Source organism: Puntigrus tetrazona, chromosome 21 (genome assembly GCF_018831695.1).
Source record: "Puntigrus tetrazona isolate hp1 chromosome 21, ASM1883169v1, whole genome shotgun sequence".
Lineage (NCBI taxonomy): Eukaryota > Metazoa > Chordata > Actinopteri > Cypriniformes > Cyprinidae > Puntigrus > Puntigrus tetrazona.
Window position 1 is genome coordinate 14,594,927 of NC_056719.1, and position 23,375 is coordinate 14,618,301.

Genomic DNA, 23,375 nt, shown 5'->3' on the forward strand with positions numbered 1-23,375 from the left:
TCTCTCTTCCTCTTCTCTTGTTTCTCAGGCTTTATGTCTGAACAGCTGATCAGGGGTGGGGTGGGATACTTATTCGTGTATGTGAACGCTTCTGTGTGTGTGGGAGAACAAAGAGTGAAATCACTGCCAAGACAGCACCTCTTTAAAGGTAGCGCAGTGGCCTGGGAAAAAAGGCAGCCGTGTTCTTAATGGCATGCTAACAGATGATGCCAACTGTGTAGGAAGTAGGTTTCCATGTATTTATAGCGTCTTGTTTACTTGCCTTCGATTTCAAGCGTCACATCAAAGCCATTGAGGAAAACGCTGGATGAAATATGAAAAGTGTGCTTGGCGAGATGAAATATGTATTACAAGGCATATGAACGTTGCATGCTTATTAATGTGCCCTTCTCGCACTTTGGCACGCGGTTAAAACTGCCCTAAATATCACACTTGTAACATTAACATAGGGTAATTTTTTACGCGCCACCTTTGCACATTCGACGTTCCTTCTAAATCAAAAAGAAACTATTTCCTGCGTTTATCACAGCGCTTCCTGTTCTTTGATCTCAGCAAAAGCAGCCAAGGCATTTAAAAGTTATCAAGATGGCACACTTAAAGAGCCGGTAACCTAAAATTTCCCGTTTTCTGAGTGCTTGATACAAACAAAATATACAAAGACTAATTAATCTTTATGAGTCACTTCCATTCGTATAAATTTGTGACATTGCATGCACTAGACAATTAAACAATTTTGGACTATTAAAATTCCATAACATGGGTTTTGTTCAAGACTACAGTGGAAGTCTCTGTTAAAGCCTGTGAAACTAACTAACTAACTAACTAACTAACTAACTAACTAACTATATGCTATATATGAGGCTATATGCAATATTCAGATTTCTGTTTTGCAAATGTATGCAAATTAGTGTATATTTAATTAGACATATCTTCATTTGAATATTAAAATTTTAAAAACCGCATAATACAAAACAAGTCATTTTTACTGTACCGTGACTTTTACTTTTTTTGAACCTTTTTTTTGTTTTGACAAAAGTAGGATAAAAACACTAATTATATTATGTGAGAAATAACTTATTTTAAAAATGAAATGAATAAAATAACAAACGCAAAGAAAAAACAATACTGTGCATTCATTAAAAAAAGTAGGGTAAATTATTACGTTTTGTAATAGATTCAGAATATTTCATTAAGGCATTAAAGCAAGTGGAAGAATTCAGCTGTTTCCGAGCACAGCCCAGCCGGAATGGGCGAAGATAGATTTGGTGTTTATAGATAGAAATATGAAGCAGGTCTTTGGGCTGGCAGACAGTGATGCATGCTGTGTACTTCTAGAAGACCTTGGCCCCCATTCCCTCAAAGTGAAAGAAAACCATCTGAACAAATGCTCCGAGCTTGCCAACTCCAGCACTGGCTGTAACAATATCGCTTTCAGTGCCTTTGTGTAATGTAAAGTACATCTGAAAGACATCAAACAATGAGCCAATGTATCGTCTGTCTCTGGATATTTCTCCTGTCAAATTACCCTTTTCTGGGTAGATAGAACTTTGCGTCAGTGTTTTTTTCCAGTTAAGGTCAATGTGACAAACTTTCTTGATGCTGGACAGGCTTGCCGAATTACACCTCCGTTACATGGCAGAGAGTAATGACTGTGCGTAACGGGACAGATTTGCTGCCAGTCGGTATGCCTACGAACGAGATCCCAGAATCTTAGCAAGGTGACACGCTTGGCGTAGTCGAACGCGGCACTGTTCGGAATGGCATACCATGTCCAACATTCGGCTCGAGGAGGAGGGGGGGGGACACGCGAGGCTTTGCCAGCCTGGCAGCGCTGTGTTTTGTGTTAAGGAGGGGTGAGAGCAAAGCCGAGAAAATTTGGGAGAAAATTGGGGGGCCGTACCAGATGGTGCACCGTGCTCCAGTCTGGCATCCCAACTGCTCTCTCGCACCCACCTCCTCCAGCCTCCTGCCTCCCCCCACCGCCCCTGTGCCACACGCCACTGATGGTTTGGCACGTCACGCGCTAGCGTAGGTAGCATGCCAGTGAGCGCATAGGCACTTCACATTTTGTGAGAGACGCAGAAATGAAAGAAAAAGACGAGTGAGTGAGCTGAAGAGATAAATACGGTCGTATGAAACGGTGATATTGTGAGACATCAAAACATATTTACAAATGTAATGTATTACTGTGACATTAAAGATGAATTTTCATCATCATTACTCCAGTATTTAGTGTCACAGGATCCGTTGGGCATCGTTCTAATATGATATTTGGTGTTTTAATGTTTTATTCAAACCATGATATATATATTTCAGGGTTATTCAATAAATAGTAAATTCAAAACAACAGCATTTGTTCAAAATATGAATGTTTTGTAGCATTGCAAATATCTTTACTGTCACTTTCTATGAATCCTTGCTGAATAAAAATACTAATTTCTAAAACAGAAAAATACTTCAAACTTTTTAAAGGTAGATGGTCCAAAAAATATTAAAGGAATACTCCACTATGTTTGAAAATAGGCATATTTTTCAGCTCCCTTAGAGTTAAAGTTGAGTTTGATCTTTTTTTTTTAATCCTTCCAGAAGGTCTCTGGGACCGGCGGTAGCACTTTTAGCTGCAGCTTAGCATAGATCATTGAATCTGATTAGACCATTAGCGTTTAGCTCAAAAATAACCAACAAGTTTTGACATTTTTCCTATTTAAAACTTGACTGATGGAAAAAGAAAAGTTGCGATTTTGTACGCTATACTCTCATTCCAGCATAACAATCAAAGCAAATAATAAGGCGATATTTGTTACCGTAGTATGGCCATTTTTTTGATTGAAATGCTAATGGTCTAATCAGATTCAGTGATCTGTGCTAAGCTACAGCTAAACGTGCGACTGCCAGACCCGGAGATAAGCTGAATGGATTTGAAAACGGCAAAACTCAACTGTTCAACTCGAGGGGTGCTGAAAAATGAACCTATTTTTAAAAATAGCGGAGCGTTCATTTAAACCGCTCAACTGTTTTCAACATTAATAGTAATAAAAAATGTTTTGGATCAGCATATCAGTATATTATAAGTTCTTTTAAAAGGTAATGATGTTTCACAATTTTACGGTTTTACTGTATTTTTTGTTAATAAATGCAGCCTTGTATAATAGATGTCTTTAAAACACATAAAAAATCTGATAGTGTGGCCTATGCAATTATGTTAAAATAGTTACAATTTAGTTTCAAATTCTTTAACCTGTCCTGAAAGTACATAAAACCTTGTTTAGAGGCATCATTAAAATATCTGTGAGTCAGATCTTGATCCACAATTCACTCTGACTAACAGTTGTACATTCATTTGTTTGAATGGATCATTTAATGAACTGACTTGAACCGTTTTCTCGAACCATTTGCTATTAAGACCGTTATTGCATGTAAATGATTCACTAAGAGGAATTAACTCATAAATATCGATTGCTTAGGGCTCAGACTTGGATTACACTTGTCGCACTGAATGGGTTGATACACTGAAAAGAACCGACTCATAAGACTTATTTGTTCATTAATCAAACCAAACTAGTCACGTCGTTTACTCAGATCCAGCAAAAAACAATTCGTAAGACTCATGAATTGAACAAGATTATTTGCATTGTTCGTTTGATTCTCTTTATGTATAGCATGCATAAAGAAGTATAACTAAATAGAGCTTTCTTATAGGTTTTTTTGTGATAAGGTGTCTTTTTCGAAATACTGTTTTGTATATAAATGGATATAAATTGTCCTTACCTGCAGTTTTGAGTCGTTTCAGTACTTCCGCTACGTTCCGCTACGTTTGTTTCTTACAATTAACCCAATCAGCCTTTTTTTACCTTCTATTCTCATCTATTCTTTTAAAATATTCCATTACTATTTCAGTTTGAGAAACTGCGCCAAATGATTCCATGCGGCAGTAATTTGTTCAAATTGTTCACAAACGGTTTCAGATCTTTTTTCGCAATCCGGTATGACCAGTTAGACCATTTATTCGCAAATCAGTTCTGATTCTAAACAGTTGATATGAAACACACAAAATGATTGACAAATAATAATTCATTAGTTAAAATTTTGATAAATTTCACAGAAAAACGGTCTTGCGATGCTATGAGCAAATTTGGGAAGATTTTTGCTAAATAGGTTTTCCCTTGTCCATAGGAATCGCTGTCATTGTCTCTCCCTCTTGTTGGAATCTGAGCAGCCAGTTACGTTTCGTACGATCTCCTCCACCTACAACAGGTGTTCTCCGGCTTGTTACCTATCCCTCAAACCGTTCGGAGCTGGTGCTATTGTACATCCCAGCCTCTACCACATGTTACCTCACCTCAGCCCCAAGCCCTGTAGGGAGAGTAATTACTTGGGCTAGAAGTGAAACAATGAGCCCTTCTTATTGGAGCACCTTCATTTCTCACCTTCTGTTTTCCTTTACGTAATGAGCCACGGTCCTGCGTGGAGCCAGAGCTCTGGACAGCCTGTCCAGAAATATTGGAACAGCTTAGACAATTCCCCACGACACATGCTGATATTTATTAAATACGACCAGGCCAACAGGCTTTAAAGGCAGAATTACGCCTCCTCGCAGCGTGTTTCTCAAGCGGAATTGGCTTCTGCGAGCCCATAGCTGAATGTGAGGGCGGATAAGTGGAGGAAATGTTTTTTTTTTTTTCTTCCTAAAATATGTATTTTGAAACATCTTCATTTGAAATGCGCTTCATTTAGTTTTGATTTCTCAAAAGATTCATTCTAGTGTGAAATAAAGCCTGGAGCGTGTCCTGACACTGACTTTTCCTCCCTCTCTGTTTAAAGGCCATCATATATGAAGGTCAGGACAAGAATCCGGAGATGTGCCGTGTGCTCCTGACTCATGAAATCATGTGCAGGTGAGACTTTTTCCGTCACACTTTCGTCCCAACCAGGTGCGATGCGACAAGTTTCCAAGTGATTTGTATGTCCTGCTAAAAATGTTGCGTGATGTGGTCACACCAATCAAACTGTATAACACATTTAAAAATAATAATAATCATAAATAACAGTTCAGTTTGTTCCGCTTGTTGAAAGAACTTTTAATTAGTGCTTTATTTAGTGCCTTATTAAAAATCAGAAAGAAATTGCATCATGCCTTGTCATGTGAGAAATGTTATTGTGACCTCTAATGTTTTTTCAAATCTATTGCTAACACTTTAGGGTCTCTTAACTAGTTGGTTATTAGCATGCATATAACTAGAATATTAACCATTTATTATTATTATAGTAATTAAGCATATATTAATTCATATATAATTCTTTTGGCATTAGGCATTACAAACTACTATCCTCAGGGGTCCTAGTCAGATTTAACTGAATTGTTCATAACACTGAAAAACCATAATTTGCTGTATGCTAACGCTAGTCAGGCAGGTGGTATTTGCAAACAGAGACATTCTGATTATAGAGAACATCTTTTGGACAGAAATGACATAATCCTGCAAACAAATTCAAGTTATTAATATTAAGTCATTTGATTTTTTTTAGGACTTTAAATGTTTAAACCTCAAAGCTGACGTCGGTATTTGGGAGGACACTAGCACATAGCAAGCCTTAAAGCTAATAAAGATGGAGTGCTTCAAAAAAATCACTCTGTGTTTCGAACATGCATCCTTCCCCGATATGCAGAATGCTAAAAATGGAATGAGTAGTACGTTCGAATTTACAGTAATCATAAAACCGTAGGCAAAAAGTACCTTGAAATGTCCGTTGAGATTCTGAAATATGCATCCGATGGATGCTTTACTATCCCATGAGGCCACGGGAGAGGAGATGAGAATGACAGTGAAGAGACTCAACTGGCGCTGTAAGTCACACGACAGTGACAACATGGCGGATGTAGTACATCTGGATTTTGTTCACGTTACATATGTTCACAGAACGTTCTTTTCGAACATTCGCAAAGTTATGCAACTTTCGGACGCAGCTTTAGATTTTGATCTTATGGGGCATTTTACATTCAGGGACGTTGAACCAATTACCATCAAAAGCGCTTGTCACTTTACTTTGTCGCATAGGAACACTCTAGCGCTGTATTCTGTTTTAATTCATGCTAATACTATCCAGGTCAAACCTACAAACCCCTAGCGAACAGAAAGAGAGAGAGAGAGAGAAAAAAACAAGCGGAAGATGACTTTTTCTATCAAATGCTATGTATTTAATTAACATCCAAAGATGAATTTGCTTAAAAGTAGGTTGTGATGATCGACTCGCGCCTATTTTTAGTGGTATTTTAACAGTGCCGCCCACCCTTATAACCCCCATGAATATCACCCTGATGCCTGGTTAATTAGGACAAGCAGAAACTCATTACTCAATCTGAAATTTCAGTCTGCTCCGTTAACAAATGTGCCCCGGCTCACGTGGCAACTATGAAATATACGCCAGGTTTTACCAGCAACGCATCACGCAACTTAAAGGTGTTATTCAGGCACTTTTGCAATAAAAGAAGCAGATTCTTTCTTTTTTTTACTGTTAGAACTGACAGCTAATGCATACACAGACCGATGCAGTCTTCACCCCCACCCACCCACCTGCCAAATCAGCATTGATAGGCAATCGCGTATGTGTGCGTGCGGTAGTCTGTATGTGTACCTTCAAACGCCGCCGCAATTATAAGCAGAAAATTAGGCTGTTCACCATTAATCAGCTCCACTAATTGCCACGCACCACCATTAGCCATATGGTGCCATGCCAGCTTGCAAGTGCGGGACAAAAGTGCTTATTCCTATCATTTTTACAAACTAGGGGGAGAAAAAAAACAAAACAGGGAATGTGTTTCAGGATGTTGTTTGTCGTGAAACTGGCCAAAATGATTCTTCTAAAGACTAAAGTTGTCATAACACAAATCTAATGTCATGAATCAAAGGAACCGTGGAAAGGAAACATATGTCGGAGGCGTGTGATGGTAGCCACGTTCCAACGTTGACGGAGCCGACTACATCCTGCTAATTACACGAGCCCATTTAGACGTTTCTTCAAAAGCCGCACCAGGAAGGAAGCGTTAAGATCTAAGATGCGATTTCCTTTGGGTGTCCTACGGGACGATCTTGAAGAGGATCAGGAAAAAGATTATAACCTTCTCAACCTCCCAATGAGCTAATATAGGCGTGCAGTAATTACTTGCGGTTGTATTTGCTGAGACAAATGTTTATTATTTTTCATACTTAGTGTTAAGTGTCAAATATATGAACTCTTTGTGCTACTGACCTCAAATAACTTATTTCTGAGAGCAACCACATGAAGTAGCAGTGTAATATTAGAGTCGATATTATGTTATTATGTTGGTTTTTTGCTTTTACAGATTTATTTATGAATTAAAAAAATATGCACATGTATGCAGTTACTTTAATATGTCTATTTCTTTAATGGGCATGTATTTTTAGTCATATTTAATTGCATTTTATTACATTTTATTTACTTTTATATTATTTCAGAGTTGGAGACAGAACTGCTTTGCTGCTGATTAATATTTAAAAACATATATTTGACATGTGGTCCAATATGCAGCATGTCTTTTAAAATATCTGATATTTTATGTAGTGTAACTCCTCCAAACAAGGACATTTATAAATTAATAATCCATTATTTTTCTAGATTTTAAATATTTTTGGCAAAAGTTATCTAAAATATAATATTTATTATATATATAGCATTATATGGTTGTTGCATTTAATCCTCTGTTAAAATATAAGCTTGATTAATTATCACAACTTAAAATTCAACATTAGAGTAAGTAATAATGTGTTGTTTCAACTTAAATTCTAAATTGAGTTACTTTGGATATTGCAAAAACAAAAACAGTACGTTTTAAGTTGTTATAACTAAATGTAGCATTTTTTTGCAGTTTCAAAACCAAATCATAACAATATGAACACTGACCCATCATTGACCAATTAACCACAAAAAAACTGCAACAACAATGCAGTCAACCACCCGCAACACTCTTGCATCATTCCAGTGAGTTTTGCAAAAACGTAGTTAGCAATATTTCTCTTTAATTGTTTTGATTGTGTATCTATACATTTGAATGCTCAAGGTTTTGTGTATCAGGAGCTAAACCGTGTCTCCCATGGGCGCTGCCGGATTTGATCATTAGGCTACAAATCTTCTTCCTGCACTGTATAAATACACACACACATATTCACACACACACACACACACACAGGCACTGCAATCCCTTGTTCCAGTCCTTTGGGAGGACACTGACCTAGTTGAGGAAGCCTTGCAGAAGGAGGGGCGAGAGAGATAGAGATGTAGATGTAGATAGAGAGAGAGAGAGAGATTTTAGTCTTCTATTCATGATGAGTTTCTAAAGAAAGACATTCATCATGCATACCTGAAGAAGTGTATTATATAAATCACATACACACGGTTCCTCGTGAATAAGCGTGGTGCGTCTCGCGATACGATCTGAACGTTTGTAGTTCGTGAATGAATGATAAAGTCTATTGATACGTCTAAAAACTGTGTCATTGGAGAAAATAGGGAGCTGGGAATGAGGTAACAAGAGAAACCGTGAGGTGGGAGGGTGGAAGCAGAGAGAGTTGTGGGAGGAAGAAAAACTGAAGGGGGAAGGACAATGCCAGGGGTGTCATGTGACAGTTTTGTCCCCAGCCCTTATTCAGTGTCCTACTGCCATCTGTGCGATGGAAATGTGATGCCGGTGGTCTCCAAACCACTGCTGAAGCCCATCGCCAACCTTAAATTCTCCTCTTGTCATTCTGCTAAACCTTCAACACTTATGCAAATGCAGCGAAGGTCTAGCAGTTCCACTGAAAGTGCCTAGCGTGCTAATGTGGCGGTAACGAACTCCAATACACAAGGGGGCGATAGAGTTACAGTTTAGCTTTTAGTTGAGCAAGATTTAAGACATCAGAGATCGACCGTAATTGCTTAATCACTGTGCAAGATTCATCTGTTAAAATTATTCACAAGAAAAAACGTCCTTCATCTATTAAATTATATAAAGCCTCTGAAACAACTTGCCTTTTTGAGTGATCTTTTAAACCCCTCCCCCTTTAACTATTGAGTTAAATGTCCGTTGGACAAATTCTAGTATCTAAACATTTACACTGACTACGTTTCATGTGTTATAAAATAGAATTGTGCACGTAACTAAATGGACAGAATACAAATACGAAGACATGGAAAATAGGAAACGTATTAAAATGAGATTCAAGCTGATATTTTCTTTTTTTTCAGCCGCTGTTGTGACAAAAAGAGTTGCGGGAACCGCAACGAGACACCCTCGGATCCCGTCATCATCGACAGGTAGGAAACTCTCCCTCATTAACACTTCCTGACACCGTTTGTGTTCCTGAAAACATCTGATACTTTCACTGCTATCATCGCGCTTGTCTGAGGCTGCGGTTGACGTCGCTTTTGAAGCAGTTCTCAGGACACTCTGGAGTCTTACGGCCGTTTGACTCACTTGTTAGTCAAACGCTCTGTCGCGTTGTTTCTTTTGCTGCTATTTTTTCACCATGTCCTTTTTGTTGTGGCGTCAGGATTGGCTGAGCCCAAACACTTGATATTAATGTGCTTTATATTGCCGAGTAAATTACAGGCCTAAAGGCTTTAGTCAAAGGCTAGTCTTTGTGTTAAAAGTGTTTAGTGAGTAATTTCTCTCGAGAACATGTTTGACAGTAAACATGTAAGCAATTTAGATAATATCTACATGGTATGTATTTCAAATTGAGATCTGGCCCAGTTCTGGATTACGGTTCCCCCTTAATAAGTAAAAAAAAGACAGTGTTCTTGGTCTTTTTATTCTGTCTTAATCAAACCCACATGTATAATGGGCTGTGAAACAATAGATGCCAGAGACCCTTTTCCCCCCGATCCTCGCTACCCTGTTCTCGCAATCTCTCTCGATCCCCCGGGACATTGCTTTCTTTCACCTAACATTAGTCTCTTTAAATCCAAAATTAAACCCCTGCATCCTTTTCGAATGATGTAATTGCAGTTGTAATAACGTTAGCATTAATGCTAATAGGATTCTTAGCGACGCTAAAGATTTCACAGTCCTCGAGGTAGTGTTTTCATCGCTGTTAATGTTGTTAGCTTCAGGCTAGCTGTGTGCAGTTATGTGTTTTGTAATGTGGAAGCTATTAGACGACGTCTAAGGGCATTTATTTTGACAGGTCATGGTTCTCATGGATTGAACAAAACAATCTTTTTCCCATTGTTGCAGCAACATGAAAATTGCTAAACGTTCCTTCGAGACAATATTTAGGCACACGAGGTGAACATATCAAGAGCTGCTTAGTCTATTTGAAGAAAATCAGCACTGAATCGCATTTGATTTGGTCTCGCTAAACAGACCCTTGCCGGAATATACGCAGCTTCCCAACTTCCCAAGACGCCTTTTTCCATAATCTGCCCGTAACGCTGGGAAAGGCCACAAATCAAGGGTATATCTCAGTGAGAATCTATTACCGAAGGGGGGAATGACTTGATTTACACCACATGGAATGGTGTGTAAGAGTTATTGTGTGCAGATGACCAGACTAGGTTGATTTGTGACGTTTGTCAAAAGACCGTTCAGGCTCATTTGTGAAAATTAAACCCCGCTGAGAAGGAAAAAAAAAAAAGGTTCCCCACTATATCGGCTCTCCTGGTTCTGCTCTGCTTGTTTACTTCAGTTTTAGACAGCAGTCAGTAAGGAGTTGGACAGTTGCGGCTGTTCGCTTTCAGCCACTGACCCGTTCCCGCAGAATGGACTCAGGTGTGACTGGAGCTGCTCAGCCGAGCGCGCTCGGACACAACAGATCTGCCGCCCCCCCTTCATACCTGGCTCACGTGTTTGTGGGTAGCCGACACAGTTTATGCTTCACTTGACCAGAACGGGTCAGAACTCTTGGGAGCCAGCTGTGGCTCACGCGCCTTTAAACCTCACTGAGCACACAGGCTCGATATGAACCAAGGCTGATGAACCTGCTGGATGATCTCGTGTGCATTGGTCCCATGTGCAGGGAAAAAGACCCACTAGAAGGTCCTGGTAACTTCAAGGCCACTAGGAGGGAACCTTCAGGCTCCTCATCTTTCTGTTTTGTTTTAGGGAATCACAATCATGCTCAGTTTAGTTCTTGTGCCTGTATATTATTTTGTATTGTTGTGCAACTGTACTTTCTGTAAATGCATGTATAGCTACAATTTTAGCATGAAGAAATATTTCAGCTTAGTGTAGCAGATGTTGCAGATATATATATATATATATATATATATATATATATATATATATATATATATATATATATATATATATATATATATATATATATATACTGTATATGTATGTGTGTGTTTTCTTAATTACAATTTATTTAAAATTCTGATTATGAATTTTTCTGCACTAATGCAAAATTGCGATGCGAGCGAATTTTTCCCTCAGTCCTACCACTTAATAATCCTCCCACATATATTTCTTTGCACATAAAATCTTTTTTTTTTCCCTTATAAAGGTGAGAGTGTTGTTGTTGTGATCTGATCTGATTGTGTCACTCCTGATCTCTCGTCGCGTGTTTCTGCAGCCCAGAGAAATGGGTCATGCAGGAAAGAACAAAAAAAATAAATAAAAAGGTGAAAAAAAAGAAGAAAACAACCTAATTTTGGTATGTATTCTTGGCAGCTACACATTTTCTCACAAGCTCAATGACAGCGTCTCGATTATGACTTATTATTTCTCCTAAATGCGTAACCTAAAGAAAAATAAATCCGAGTTCCGCCTTTTCCCTCTGAGTTATTTAGCTTGGTTAATAAGGGCTCATTAGCGCGCACTTCTTTCAACGAGCCGATTTGATTTCACACCAGTAATTAGTCTGGCTATGGCTAATTCTGCTGGTTTTGCATTGAGAGTGATGCTCTAATTAGATACACAAAGAACACAGCTAATCCAAATCTGTGTTAAAAACACTAATGAACCCTTATTATGCTGTTAAAACAACTAATTTCATATTTACTGAGACTCAGATCGTAAACAACATCTGTAAACAAACAATATCCGCCCCCTCCCCATTTATCGGCGAATGTATTTGACCGAATCGTCCGACTGCAGGTTGTCGTTAGCTCTTTCGATTTATCCGCTCGGGGGAAATGCCACAAATCATAACCGCTCACGGAATTCGTAATGAACTCCACTGGGGGCTTCGATTTACGCCACATGTAAAACGATTCCATTCGTACTTATTTATCCGGATCTCTTTATTTGTTTGATTTGGACCGCTCTCTCTCTCTCGCGTTCGCGCGTGTGTGTGTGTGTGAGTCTCTAACGTGCTGTATAACATTAGCGACTCCTCAGCCGGGCCATATGTTCCTCTCGGCCTCTCCCTCTCCCGGACTGACCTTTCATCGGCTCTGTAAGATTATTTCCAATACTTTAATCCCGTCTCATTGACATGGACACAAAGCACACTGACATCTAATAGACGCCTCCTCACTTTCTCCTTTCTTCCTCTGGGTTTAATCACTTTCAGTTCAGGCCCTCCACCCCCACCTTCCTCCACTCCAACCCCTGCAACCCTGGACGTCTATTGTTCACGTCTCATTTTATTCCAGACCCTCCCATCTCACTTCTGTTTATGCGCAGGGTGCCAAAAAAGCCTCGGATAAGTAGCCGTGTCCCTAAAATTAGCGTTGGGAGAAACCGTTTTTATTTTTATTCAAAGGGAGCCGTGTACTTGACGGTAGCATGTCAATCGAAATCCTTTCCTGTCGGCCTTTTTCAAACATCTCCACTTACCGGCTGCCTATTACATCTGCGATGTTAGATGCTTTGGCGCAGGAGGGGTGCAGGAACGGGTGTGCGTTTTCTCTAAGTCACTTCAGCGTTCTGCCATCGGCTGTTGGGATGTTTCATCTTCCCCTCTCAGAGGAAGTAGTTCTCTATCCACTCTGGGATCGCGAGGGCTCTTGCGGTGATGCGGTGAGCCCACGCTGTGGGATGTCAGAAGCTGTCAGAGGGGCCGGCGAAGAATGGAATGCGAAAGTTCCCGTGGATACCGTGGGACTTCCTGTACCCCCAAGACTCGGTTCTCAGCCCCTCTTGGCTGGCCTGACTCTCAGCGCTCAGAGCTCAACATCTGGATCTCTGTTCTCTAACCAAAACAACATTCGCAGAGCTGATGGAGGGAAATGGGTCACCGTGCCCTTGAATTTTACATTTAATGGCCTGCTGAAAAAGTGCAGCTCTAAGCTAAAAGTTCACGGCGTGCAGGCAAAATAGATCTCGAATCGCATTAGCTTGCTGTGCATGATCATGATTCTTTTTGTAAGAAATACGAACGAGTACAGATTTAACCTGTTTTTGCCTTAAATTCTAGATACATGCAATATCATACATATTAGACTTGCTGTTTCTTTTTATGCAAGAAATATGATAAAGCACAATTCTGGTCTGATGTTGCTTTCTGCAAATTTGGACGCTTTTATGATTTAGTGTTGATAAAAAATCTAACTACATGACATTTATTTAAAAAAAAAACATTTATTCAACATTTCACAAAAAGACAGTGTGTTTAATGTAAAGTGTGTCATTTTGCCATATCATATAACAAAAGTTTTTATTTTAGAGATTAGAGTATTTAAAGAAAATATTAAAACTAAAAAGTTATTTATTTGTAATTGTGACTTCATATCTCACCGTGGCTTGTAACTGTAACAGCACTTTTATTTGTCATAAATGTAACTTAATTTCTCGCTAAAATTGGCATTATTTCTGAAAAAAGGCTTTATGTATCTCAATTTCTGACTTTATTTATCGTTCTTGTTCAATGCAACCTCATGGCAGTTTGTTATACCCACTTCCAAACTTCCACTACAATTTTAACTCCTGTTAAAATCGCTGCCAAAATGAGGAAAATCGCCCATCATGTGTTTACAGATGCGTTCGAGACGTTCATTCAAGTTCCCCATTAATGCCCGAATGCTTTACGGAGCAACGGTCATTAACGCTTTAATTATCGCTATCTATGACCCGGCACACGATTGTCTCAAATTAGACCGAGGCGACCATTGTTAAATTAATCCAGTCCAGATTGGCCTATTGGAGAGAGAAGAAATGCAAAAGAAGGCTTTTAGTGACTAGTGTGAGAAAGAGTGGCAGAAATCAGCGAGGAGTGAAAGGAGAGAAAGAGCCGAATATCCGTGGCTTGCTGGAATGCGTCTGCTTGTCAGCGTAGCGCCGTGAGGTTCCTCGTGCTTTCTCAGTGCCAGCTCTTTGTGACAGGCTGCGTGTGGCCCGCTTAATCCCAGCCGGGAAAGACGATAATAACAGTGTCGCCCTCTACCTCTCCAAGTTAATATACGGTTAACGACTTGTAGTTCACCGCCGAAAATCCTATCATGCGCCTGGTTGACCCCTAAAGCGGAGCGAGCGTTCGTCTGCGTGCGAGCCTCTCGCTGCCTCAGCTTGCTTTTCACTAAAACTCCAGATATCGCTTCCTTGCGTCGCGCAGGAGGTAAAAGTAGCAGTTGTGCGTCCTCTCTCGAACGGAGGGAGTGTGTGTGTGTGTGTGTGTGCGTGAGAGCTGTCAATCAAGCTGTCTGTATTCAGCTGTCAATCACTCAGCATCGTTAGCTTTCCTATTAGCATCTGAGTTTGAGGAGCGGATTTCTTGACTCGTAACCGAGTTTAAGTGTACTGTACTTGTGGAATTTGCGCGGTGAACTATTTTTAAAGCAGCACGAACGAGATCGGGTCGGCTTTTCAATTGATTTTCATGTTCGGTGATTTGTTTTATTCCGGATAGCACGCTGATCTCATGTTGCACTGGAAAGGCTTGCTTACCGCGGTAAGGTGTTTTTGCGTGAGTGTGTGAACATCGGAGCTCCTGATGATCAGGCCTTCCTGCTAAATTAAAATTTGACCTGAGCTCATAATGGCAGACAGGATGGACCACTCCTAAGGCATTGATGTCACTTCCTTCTTACTGCTACTCTTTTGCAGGTGCGAAAGAAAAAAGCGCGAGAGAAACGCCGCTTGTTGTCAACATGTTTTTCTATATAATGATATTTTAATGAGATTTATTTCTCTGTAGGTGGCAATTATTCCTTTGACGTTCATTTACATTCTATCTGCATCTCCATTTCTATTTAATTTATTTACTAAATTAATGTGTTTGTACTGCATACGCAATTCTATTTTAAAAATAGCTCGCGAAACTATGCATTATGCATGCGACAATTAATAATTCAAACACATTGTTGTCACATGACATATAATGTTGCATGCTTAATTCAACAAGTTGCATGCAATTATGCCATTGTATTTTATGATATTTAGCATTTTAATACATTTTTTAAGGTTTTGAATATTGGCAGTTCAGTTCAAATAACATCGCTTACAGTTCAGCTCAGAAAATGGAAGGTTAGAAATTCTGCGTTGCATTGTGGGACACAATATTACAGATTTCATAATGAGTATTTGTTTTCACCAAACCTAACAGGTCATGCAGATATTATGCATAAAATATGCATACTGTACATAGTATACTGTATACTGCAGAAATTGCATTATGAGTAGTATGATAGCATGCACTTCTGACCAAATTCTAAGTCCTGGCAGACACATAAAAAGGAAAAAAAATACTTTTTAATGAATAAATGATGCATATTGGTTAAAATATATTAATATTTTAAATAATAATGAAAGTATTATTTTAATGTGAAATATAATATATTATATATTTGTTATTCTAGATTTTTATAGATCTAATATTAATCAACTCTACCGAGTCCAACTTGGCTCTCTTGTTTGTTTTGCATTGCAGACCTATACTACTAAATCTATAAGCTACTCATTATTAAATTATTCTATACAGACTAAAAACACTACCCCACAATTCAGAGCAGTAATTTAGACTTCTGCTTAGTTTGATGTTGGGGCCAATCTGGACCGGGGCCTCTCTGCTGGTCTTCCCCCTCTAGCATGTGGGTGGCTGTATTTATTAAATGTGAATTTTAGGGACTGTAACTGAATAATTTATTAATGTATAATGTATGGGATCCGCAAGCTCTCTGTATCCCCACTGTGTTTTGAGTGTCTCCTTAGCTGGGATCCCCCTTGTGCTTGGGGCCCATTGTTGTGTTTCGATTCCACTTCCTGTGGGGAAAGGTCAGCCGTGGCTCTGAGAGAGAGAGAGAGAGAGAGAGAGAGAGAGAGAGAGATGAATTATTCATGCCATTGACTTTGTGTCAGAGAAAAAAAAAAAACTGAGAAAGAGAGAGAGGAAGAACTGAAGATGTTTTATTCATTTATCCTATTTTGAATCCCTTTTTGCACCTTCCATCATTAGAAAGCTCAACATTTACATTTGATGCTAATTCGCGATAGGCCCCCAGATTCCACCCGAGCATAATTCTCACACAATAGAATTTTTTTTTTGCAAATTTTTGACAAACTTGTAATCTGTTCTGTTCCCTGACATTGAAAAATACAACTTCCAAACTAAAGCGGTTTTGAATGGCTTGTTTGTGAATTAGCTGCCATTACAACAGACAAACCAGACCCGGTACCTTTACATTTGCACCTAGTGTTTCTCTGCGGTGGGCCTAACCAAGTGCCCTGAGGCGGTGTTTAAAGGGGCGGCACGCACACACATTACTCCTGAGCCAACCTCTTGGAGCTATAAGGACTGGAATTGAAGTAGCGTTAGGGAGAAATGGCCTTGCCCCGGGATATGTTGCACACAGATGTGTCCCTGTGTCCCTGTGCGTAACTAGCCCCCCATTATGCACTGGGCAGTCAGCCCACTAGAACATGCAGTGTGGAAAGGGCGGTACGTGTGAAATGTCAGGTTTAACTTTGTCCACAGAACTAATTTTACAGAATAATTTGACTTATTTTTTGTTTATCATGTTTTACCGTGAAGTACCATTTACTGTAAATACCAGGGGGCCAAGGTTTGGCTGATAGCATTAACAGTTAAATCCTTCTAACCATTTTGTATCCAGTGAACTGACTATTCTTTGATGGCTATTCAAAGAATTTTAAATAGATTTGTGTTAAATAGATTCATTGTGGCAGCTATTGGTTTAGTTTTAAAGAGCTATTAAAAGCTTCAAGTTGCACAATGTCGTGTGGTGTAATATTTATGAATTAATAGCTTAATGATATTTGTAAAACTGCCTTATATATAATAATAATAACAAAAACCTATAATGTGAATACGATGTCAGTTTGCTTTGATGGATACATCACATAAAATAATAATTTTTTAATAGTCATTAAATTGAACTGTATAAAAAAATATATAATATATATATATATATATATATATATATATATATATATATATATATATATATATAATTTACTTTTGGAAGGAGATACTTTTATTCATATTACAATACTAGACACACATATATATATATATATACATTAAGCCGTTTTAAGCAACTGTTTTTTTACTTTTATAAAATAATAATGAATATTTCTTTAGTTCAAATCAGCATTATAGAATGATTTCTGAAGCATCATGTCACACCGAGGCCTGAAGAAATGAAGAAAGGAATATATTACTATATATTAGCTATATTACTATCTTAACAGTTTTACGTTTTTAAAGTTTTAATAATATTTCATATTGATAATTTAATTTAATTTACTTCATTTTTTTTTATCAAATAAATGTCTCTCTGGTGAACATAAGAGACTTCTTTCAAAAAACCCAAACCGACCCCAAGCTTTTAAACAGTAGCGTGCTTGTAATTGTCCCAAATACCATCCCGCTAAAGTACCATGGTATTACCATTCGATACCACCGCTATGTAGCAACAGTACGTTTTTGTGAGCACAAGCAGGAACATCTACTGCATCTACTGGCTGATAAAACTGTGGTTTGGACTTAGGTGCCAATGCAAAGAGCTACTCTCACTTAATGGTCATTAATATCACTGCCAGAACACCCCTCCCTTCACCTGACCCGAGAGTCCATGTGTCCATGAATGGTCCGCTGTGTACCCATCCCCCCCACCACGACTCCCAAATCACCACCACCTACCCACCCAGCGCCCGACCCGGTGAGTTTGCATTAGCAATGCCATTAAAATGAAATGGACGCTGTTGGCCAGGAAACCCAACTACCCTTTTGCTCAATAGACAGATTCAGTCACGTCCCTCGCCCCTCCCGGCGTAATGGCCGCGTATAATTTCCCATCGCGAGGCTGCGTGTGTGTGAGCCTGTGCACATGTAATTTCATTAGGCTGGTAAGTGGTAAACATTCCTCGCTCTGTTTTTTTTTTTCTAACGTAATTTAGCAGAACTCTGTGTACACATCGCTGCCGTATTTCGCCGCCGCGAGGAGGGCTGTTTTGAAATCACGCTTTTGAAGCGTCGCTCAGAGAGTTCTCCGCTCCGTCAGGACTTCAAAAGGCCGCTCTAAAGACGGCTCTCCATCAATGTGCCATTAATTTCCATACTGCCTGCTCCTCTGTCACTTTAGAGGCAAGCGCGCCGGGTGACACTTGAGATTTTAACTTTGCAGACTTTGACGGAAGGCTCCAAAGGGGTATGATCCACTTGCTTGCTCTGGTAGTCTCGGGGTCGACGAGTGGTCTTTTGGTACCGGTCTGGTCTTGTGGTGACAGCTGGGGGGTCTGGGGACAGCTGGACCTTGGGGAATGGGTTGACTGTCACCATCCAGGCAAGGACGTGATGGAGGATCCTGTGGTAGCTGTCAGTCTCCATGGTTTTGTTTGCCGTTTTTCTGCAGATAAATGATAAAGTCATGAAAGAGCAGGCAGAAGCCCCCTGCATATTCATCTCCACCGGTCGGTGTCCTCTTGCAGATACCTCTTGCTTTTTTGCAGTTATGTTAAGAGGAAGGTGACACGGAGGTGGCCTTATTATTCTCCACCCTGGAGGTGTCTGGGAATGTGTATTTATGTAAGAAGCTTCAGTGCCAGCGCCTCCAGCTAGTAGGTCCAATATAGCCCTGAAATTCTTTTTACTCGCCTTCTTCCTCGATTTAGCTTTTTTTGAAGGAGGAGGGGGTCGCTGCAGAGGAAAACCCTCTGGGGACGGTGGGGAGCGATGATTGACAGGCCGTTTGCAGCTTCTTCGTCACTCGCGGAACTAGACCCCGGGCCCCTGGTGAATTCCTCCCCAAAAAAAAGTTTCCAGCCTTCAGAGTTGAACGTCTCAGTCGGTGGGGGAACTTCAGACCCGTAACAGTCATTAATACAGGTTGCAGGTGAGTTCAAGCGAACGGGTCGCGCCGAGAATGTAAACAAGGTGTAGATGTTGGCTACGGAGTCAGCACTCCGGGGCTGCGCTGAGAGAATGTGAAAGTGGGGGAAGGCTCTGGACGTGGCGGTCATGCATTACTCCATTATTAATAGCTGGGTCTGAATAAAAACGCAAACCTTGTCAGATTTAACGGATGGCTGCGTCCACACGGTTGGCCCATCAAAGACAGGCTGTGGGGTGCTGGAAGACCGGGGTGCCGCCAACCCTAAACGAGTATGTGTGTGTGTGTGTGTGTGTGTCTCGGTGTGTTTTTACGACTCTACCTGCAGGAGGAAGCAAATGGTGAGGATTGCCAGGAAAAAGAGCTCACGCCATCAAAGAGACGTTGCATGACAAAACATGTCCTCTTTTCTCGCAGAATACAATGTTATCCAACTTATATGGAGACAAGGACAAATTTCCAAACAGTATAAAGTGCATCATTAAATATATATTTTAAAGCAATAAAATTATTGGAGTATGTTATGCAAGAAAATTAATGTGTTACTTGCCATTTCTTTGTCACATTTACTAATAGATTCTGATTGATAAACGTATAACATACATTACAGTAGATGTTGTGCTGCTTTTCTTTTCATCATTTCCATTCAGCGTCATTTCCCCCACGTCTCAAATTATGTATTGTGCTCAACAGCATTCTGTAATGGGAATGACAGGGTGGAAATGACGTGTTTAACATTTCATAACATGGCTGACTTTTTTGTCTGTCTGGCTAAGGCTAACTTAGTAGCTAACGTTATATGGATCCCACATATAGACTGGAAATGAAGCCCAATAGAAAATTCAGTTCAGAACTATTTCAACAAAATGAGTTCGCAAATAAATGTAGCTTTTCATAGCATTTAATATATTACGTATAACCGTCATAGTTTTTGCCTTTGACAAGCATCAAGTAATAAAATCCATTCATTTGAAAAGGAGAAAACAGTTAATAATTTTGAATTGAATAAACAGAAATAAAACACCAATAACGTTTCACATGAACTGTAAAAGCTTCTGTTAGGCTGTCATACACACTTGTTTTGTTGTTGCTTCACATTACTTGGATCCTTCTCAGCTAGAACCACATTGTAACATAGCTTACTTAAAAAGTATAACCCAGGCGTAATATTGTTTTATCAAGCTCTCCACGGCCTATAATATGATACATTTCTTGGTCCTCTTGATGGCCTCTCTGGGTGTAGAGAACTCTTTAAAGTGTGTTTGGGTGGGCAGGAGCGAGCCAGCCTGGAGCTCCAGAACGAGCCACTGGTTCAGGGTGGGGGACTCCGTGTGTCAGCCTGTCTGGACCGCTTTACCGCTGGGTAATTAACAGGCAGCCGACACCGCAGTCATCTCTGTGGAAGATTGCTCATCTCTCTGTTGATCTCTTCCTCTCTGAGACAACCTCTTGACACAGACCAAGCAGCGAAGTGTTCTGAGCGTGTGGTGGCTTTGTGAGGGTTTCAGAACATTTTCTCAGTCATTTTACGATTTTAAATCGTGTCAGATTTATCTGTCACTCACTTGCATTTTGCAAGCAGTCAGCAATAATGTGCATATCGCGACCTTGTTGTCTTGATGAATGGTCTTGGTTGGTGGTATATCATCTGACGTGTTGTACAGTGGTGCTTGCATGCTGGTGACCAGAGATTGAGTCCTGCTTGGGTCGTTTCCCAAATGTTCTATTGCGTATGATTCATCAATGCTTCCAAAGAAAAAAAACTATTATCAGAGATGCACCTGTATTAAAATTCTGAATGATACTGATCACCTGAAAGCTATTTGTATGTTATGGCTGGTAACTGATAAATAAATACGACACATTACTGTAGTCAAGAAGAAGACCTTTTCATCTGTGAGGTGAATATGTTGCAAGAAATCCTTCCAGGCACTTTCTGCGAAGATACTTGGCCTATCGACCGCCACCCTGCGATAAAAAGAATATATAAAATGTCTTTCCACCAATTACACGCCAGGCCCTGTGGTGACAATGCCCTAAAACGAGAGCAGACTGGTGGCAAGTCGATCTGACCTCTCTCCTTTAACACTCTTTCATTTTCCTCTTGTGTTGATGTGCTATTGTTTTTCCTGGGTAGCCGCAACCACTTCAAACTGAAAAGCTTGGGATATATTTCAGGAGTTCGTATTGGCAGGATGCTAACACAAGGTGCCCTCCTCTTTTGGTGCCATGCGAGCCGCACAGCTTCATGTCCTCGGGCGCTTCCCTCCTACAACTGAGTCACAATGAAAGGAAGAATGCCTGGAGTCCGCCACAGCTGCCACTCCTGCTGTTCAGGCCAACTTTAATGCATTCACCCCGCACCCTCGCCACCCCACCGCCGTCTGACTGTCAGTGTCTGTAAACAAATCTGAGAGAACGCCGTTAGCATCTCATTTCAGCGTCTTCGTCAGGGTCCCTCGGCCTGTCCGTGATAGGGGATGATGTCATGTGTCTGGCCGTGCAGTCGGACCTTTTGTGTGGAGCAGTGGGCTTTTCCTGTTCGACAGGTCTGTCCGGCGATCGGGTTTGGAGGGTGTTCGACAGACGACTTCCCCTGCAAAGCGCTCCAGGAAGAGTAGACCAGTGTCCTGCCGAGCACAGCATTGTTGTCCCCTCTGCTCCCTCCGCGGCAGCTGCCCTGATCGATGGCCTTATTCATCGTCTTGGTTGTCCCCGGCAACACGCAAGACGGCTGTACAACAACAAACATGCCCTGAAACGATGGGCGTAAATCATGATTGCACTTGAGCCACTGAGACAGAGGGCGTGCAAACAGGCTGGACCGTATATCAAATTTTCACAATATATTTGTGATGTGATTGGTGATGAACACTGTGGATTTTGCGTTGATTTGAATGTGCTTTTTATTTGACCTTAAAGTTCAGTAGCTAATATGGTGTTTAATGGGATTCATATATATATATATATATATATATATATATATATATATATATATATATATATATATATATAACACCATATTAGCTACTGAATATGAATTTTATGAATTTTCATATATATATATATATATATATATATATATATGTGTGTGTGTGTGTGTGTATATGTGTGTGTGTATATATGTGTGTGTGTAATTATTATTTATTTCTTTTTTATTAAATATTACTAAATGTATTATCCAAGTATACTATTAAAAATTTTTATATTGCCTAAAAATATATCAAGTAATCACCTACAGTACCTATGTCTAAACTAAAATTAACCTTTATTTTATTAAATATGTAAATGTATTATTTACATATGACTTATTTATATATACTTTGTTTAGAATATTTATAAAAAGTAAATGTTTTATTATTAAATATTATATATATATATATATATATATATATATATATATATATATATATATATATATATATATATATATATATATTATACGTTGCCTAAAAATATATATAAACTGCAGTCTCTGTCTAAACAGTCATAGTTAATTTTAAGGTCCAATTCTCTCTATTAACAAATCGTTAACTACAACATTTGCCTTTTTAAACTCTTTATTATCTTTATTATGCTGCTTATTAAAACTTTATTACAAATGTAGAATATGATCATGCTGAATACTTGCTCTATAACTACCAATAAACAGCTACTATGTTAGTTATAGGCATGAAAATATATAGTTAACTAGTTAATAGTGAGAATTGGTCCCTATACTAAAGTGTTACTGTTTAAACTAAACGTATCTTATTTTAATGTATAATAGTGTATATGATGTTTGTCATTTCTAATCATAGCTTTTCACTCCCTTAATGTGAGTTGTGATTCCGAGTAACCAATGTAGTGTGTGAAGTGTGTTTTCATTCACATATCCCATATCAGTTGTTTTGCTTGACCCTGACAGCAGCTGTAGTGTAACATCCCATTCATATTCAGGAATTATTGGAGATACTCGATAAAGCCACAAAGAAGCTTATGCAAATTGACATGGAAGATTAAAGATTATACATCCCTTAAACCAATTTTTAAGACTTGGCTTTGTTTGTCCAAGACCGTTATCATTGTTATTGTCTGTTATTTCTGTTGCGTGATGACATTGTTCGGGCTTGTTGTGGTGCCATTCCTTTGTTGACTTCAGAGAA

At 39.4% G+C, this 23,375-nt stretch overlaps 1 protein-coding gene across 4 annotated transcripts in view; it reads left to right on the plus strand.

Moving 5' to 3' along the window:
* ebf1b (EBF transcription factor 1b) overlaps positions 1–23,375 on the plus strand; it is a 120,647-nt gene that overhangs the window by 6,813 nt on the left and 90,459 nt on the right. For all 4 annotated transcript variants that reach the window (XM_043222041.1, XM_043222038.1, XM_043222040.1 and 1 more), the window contains exons 5-6: positions 4,822–4,895; positions 9,244–9,312. In XM_043222041.1, coding sequence (XP_043077976.1) covers positions 4,822–4,895; positions 9,244–9,312 — 143 coding nt within the window. The remainder of the gene's footprint in view (positions 1–4,821; positions 4,896–9,243; positions 9,313–23,375) is intronic.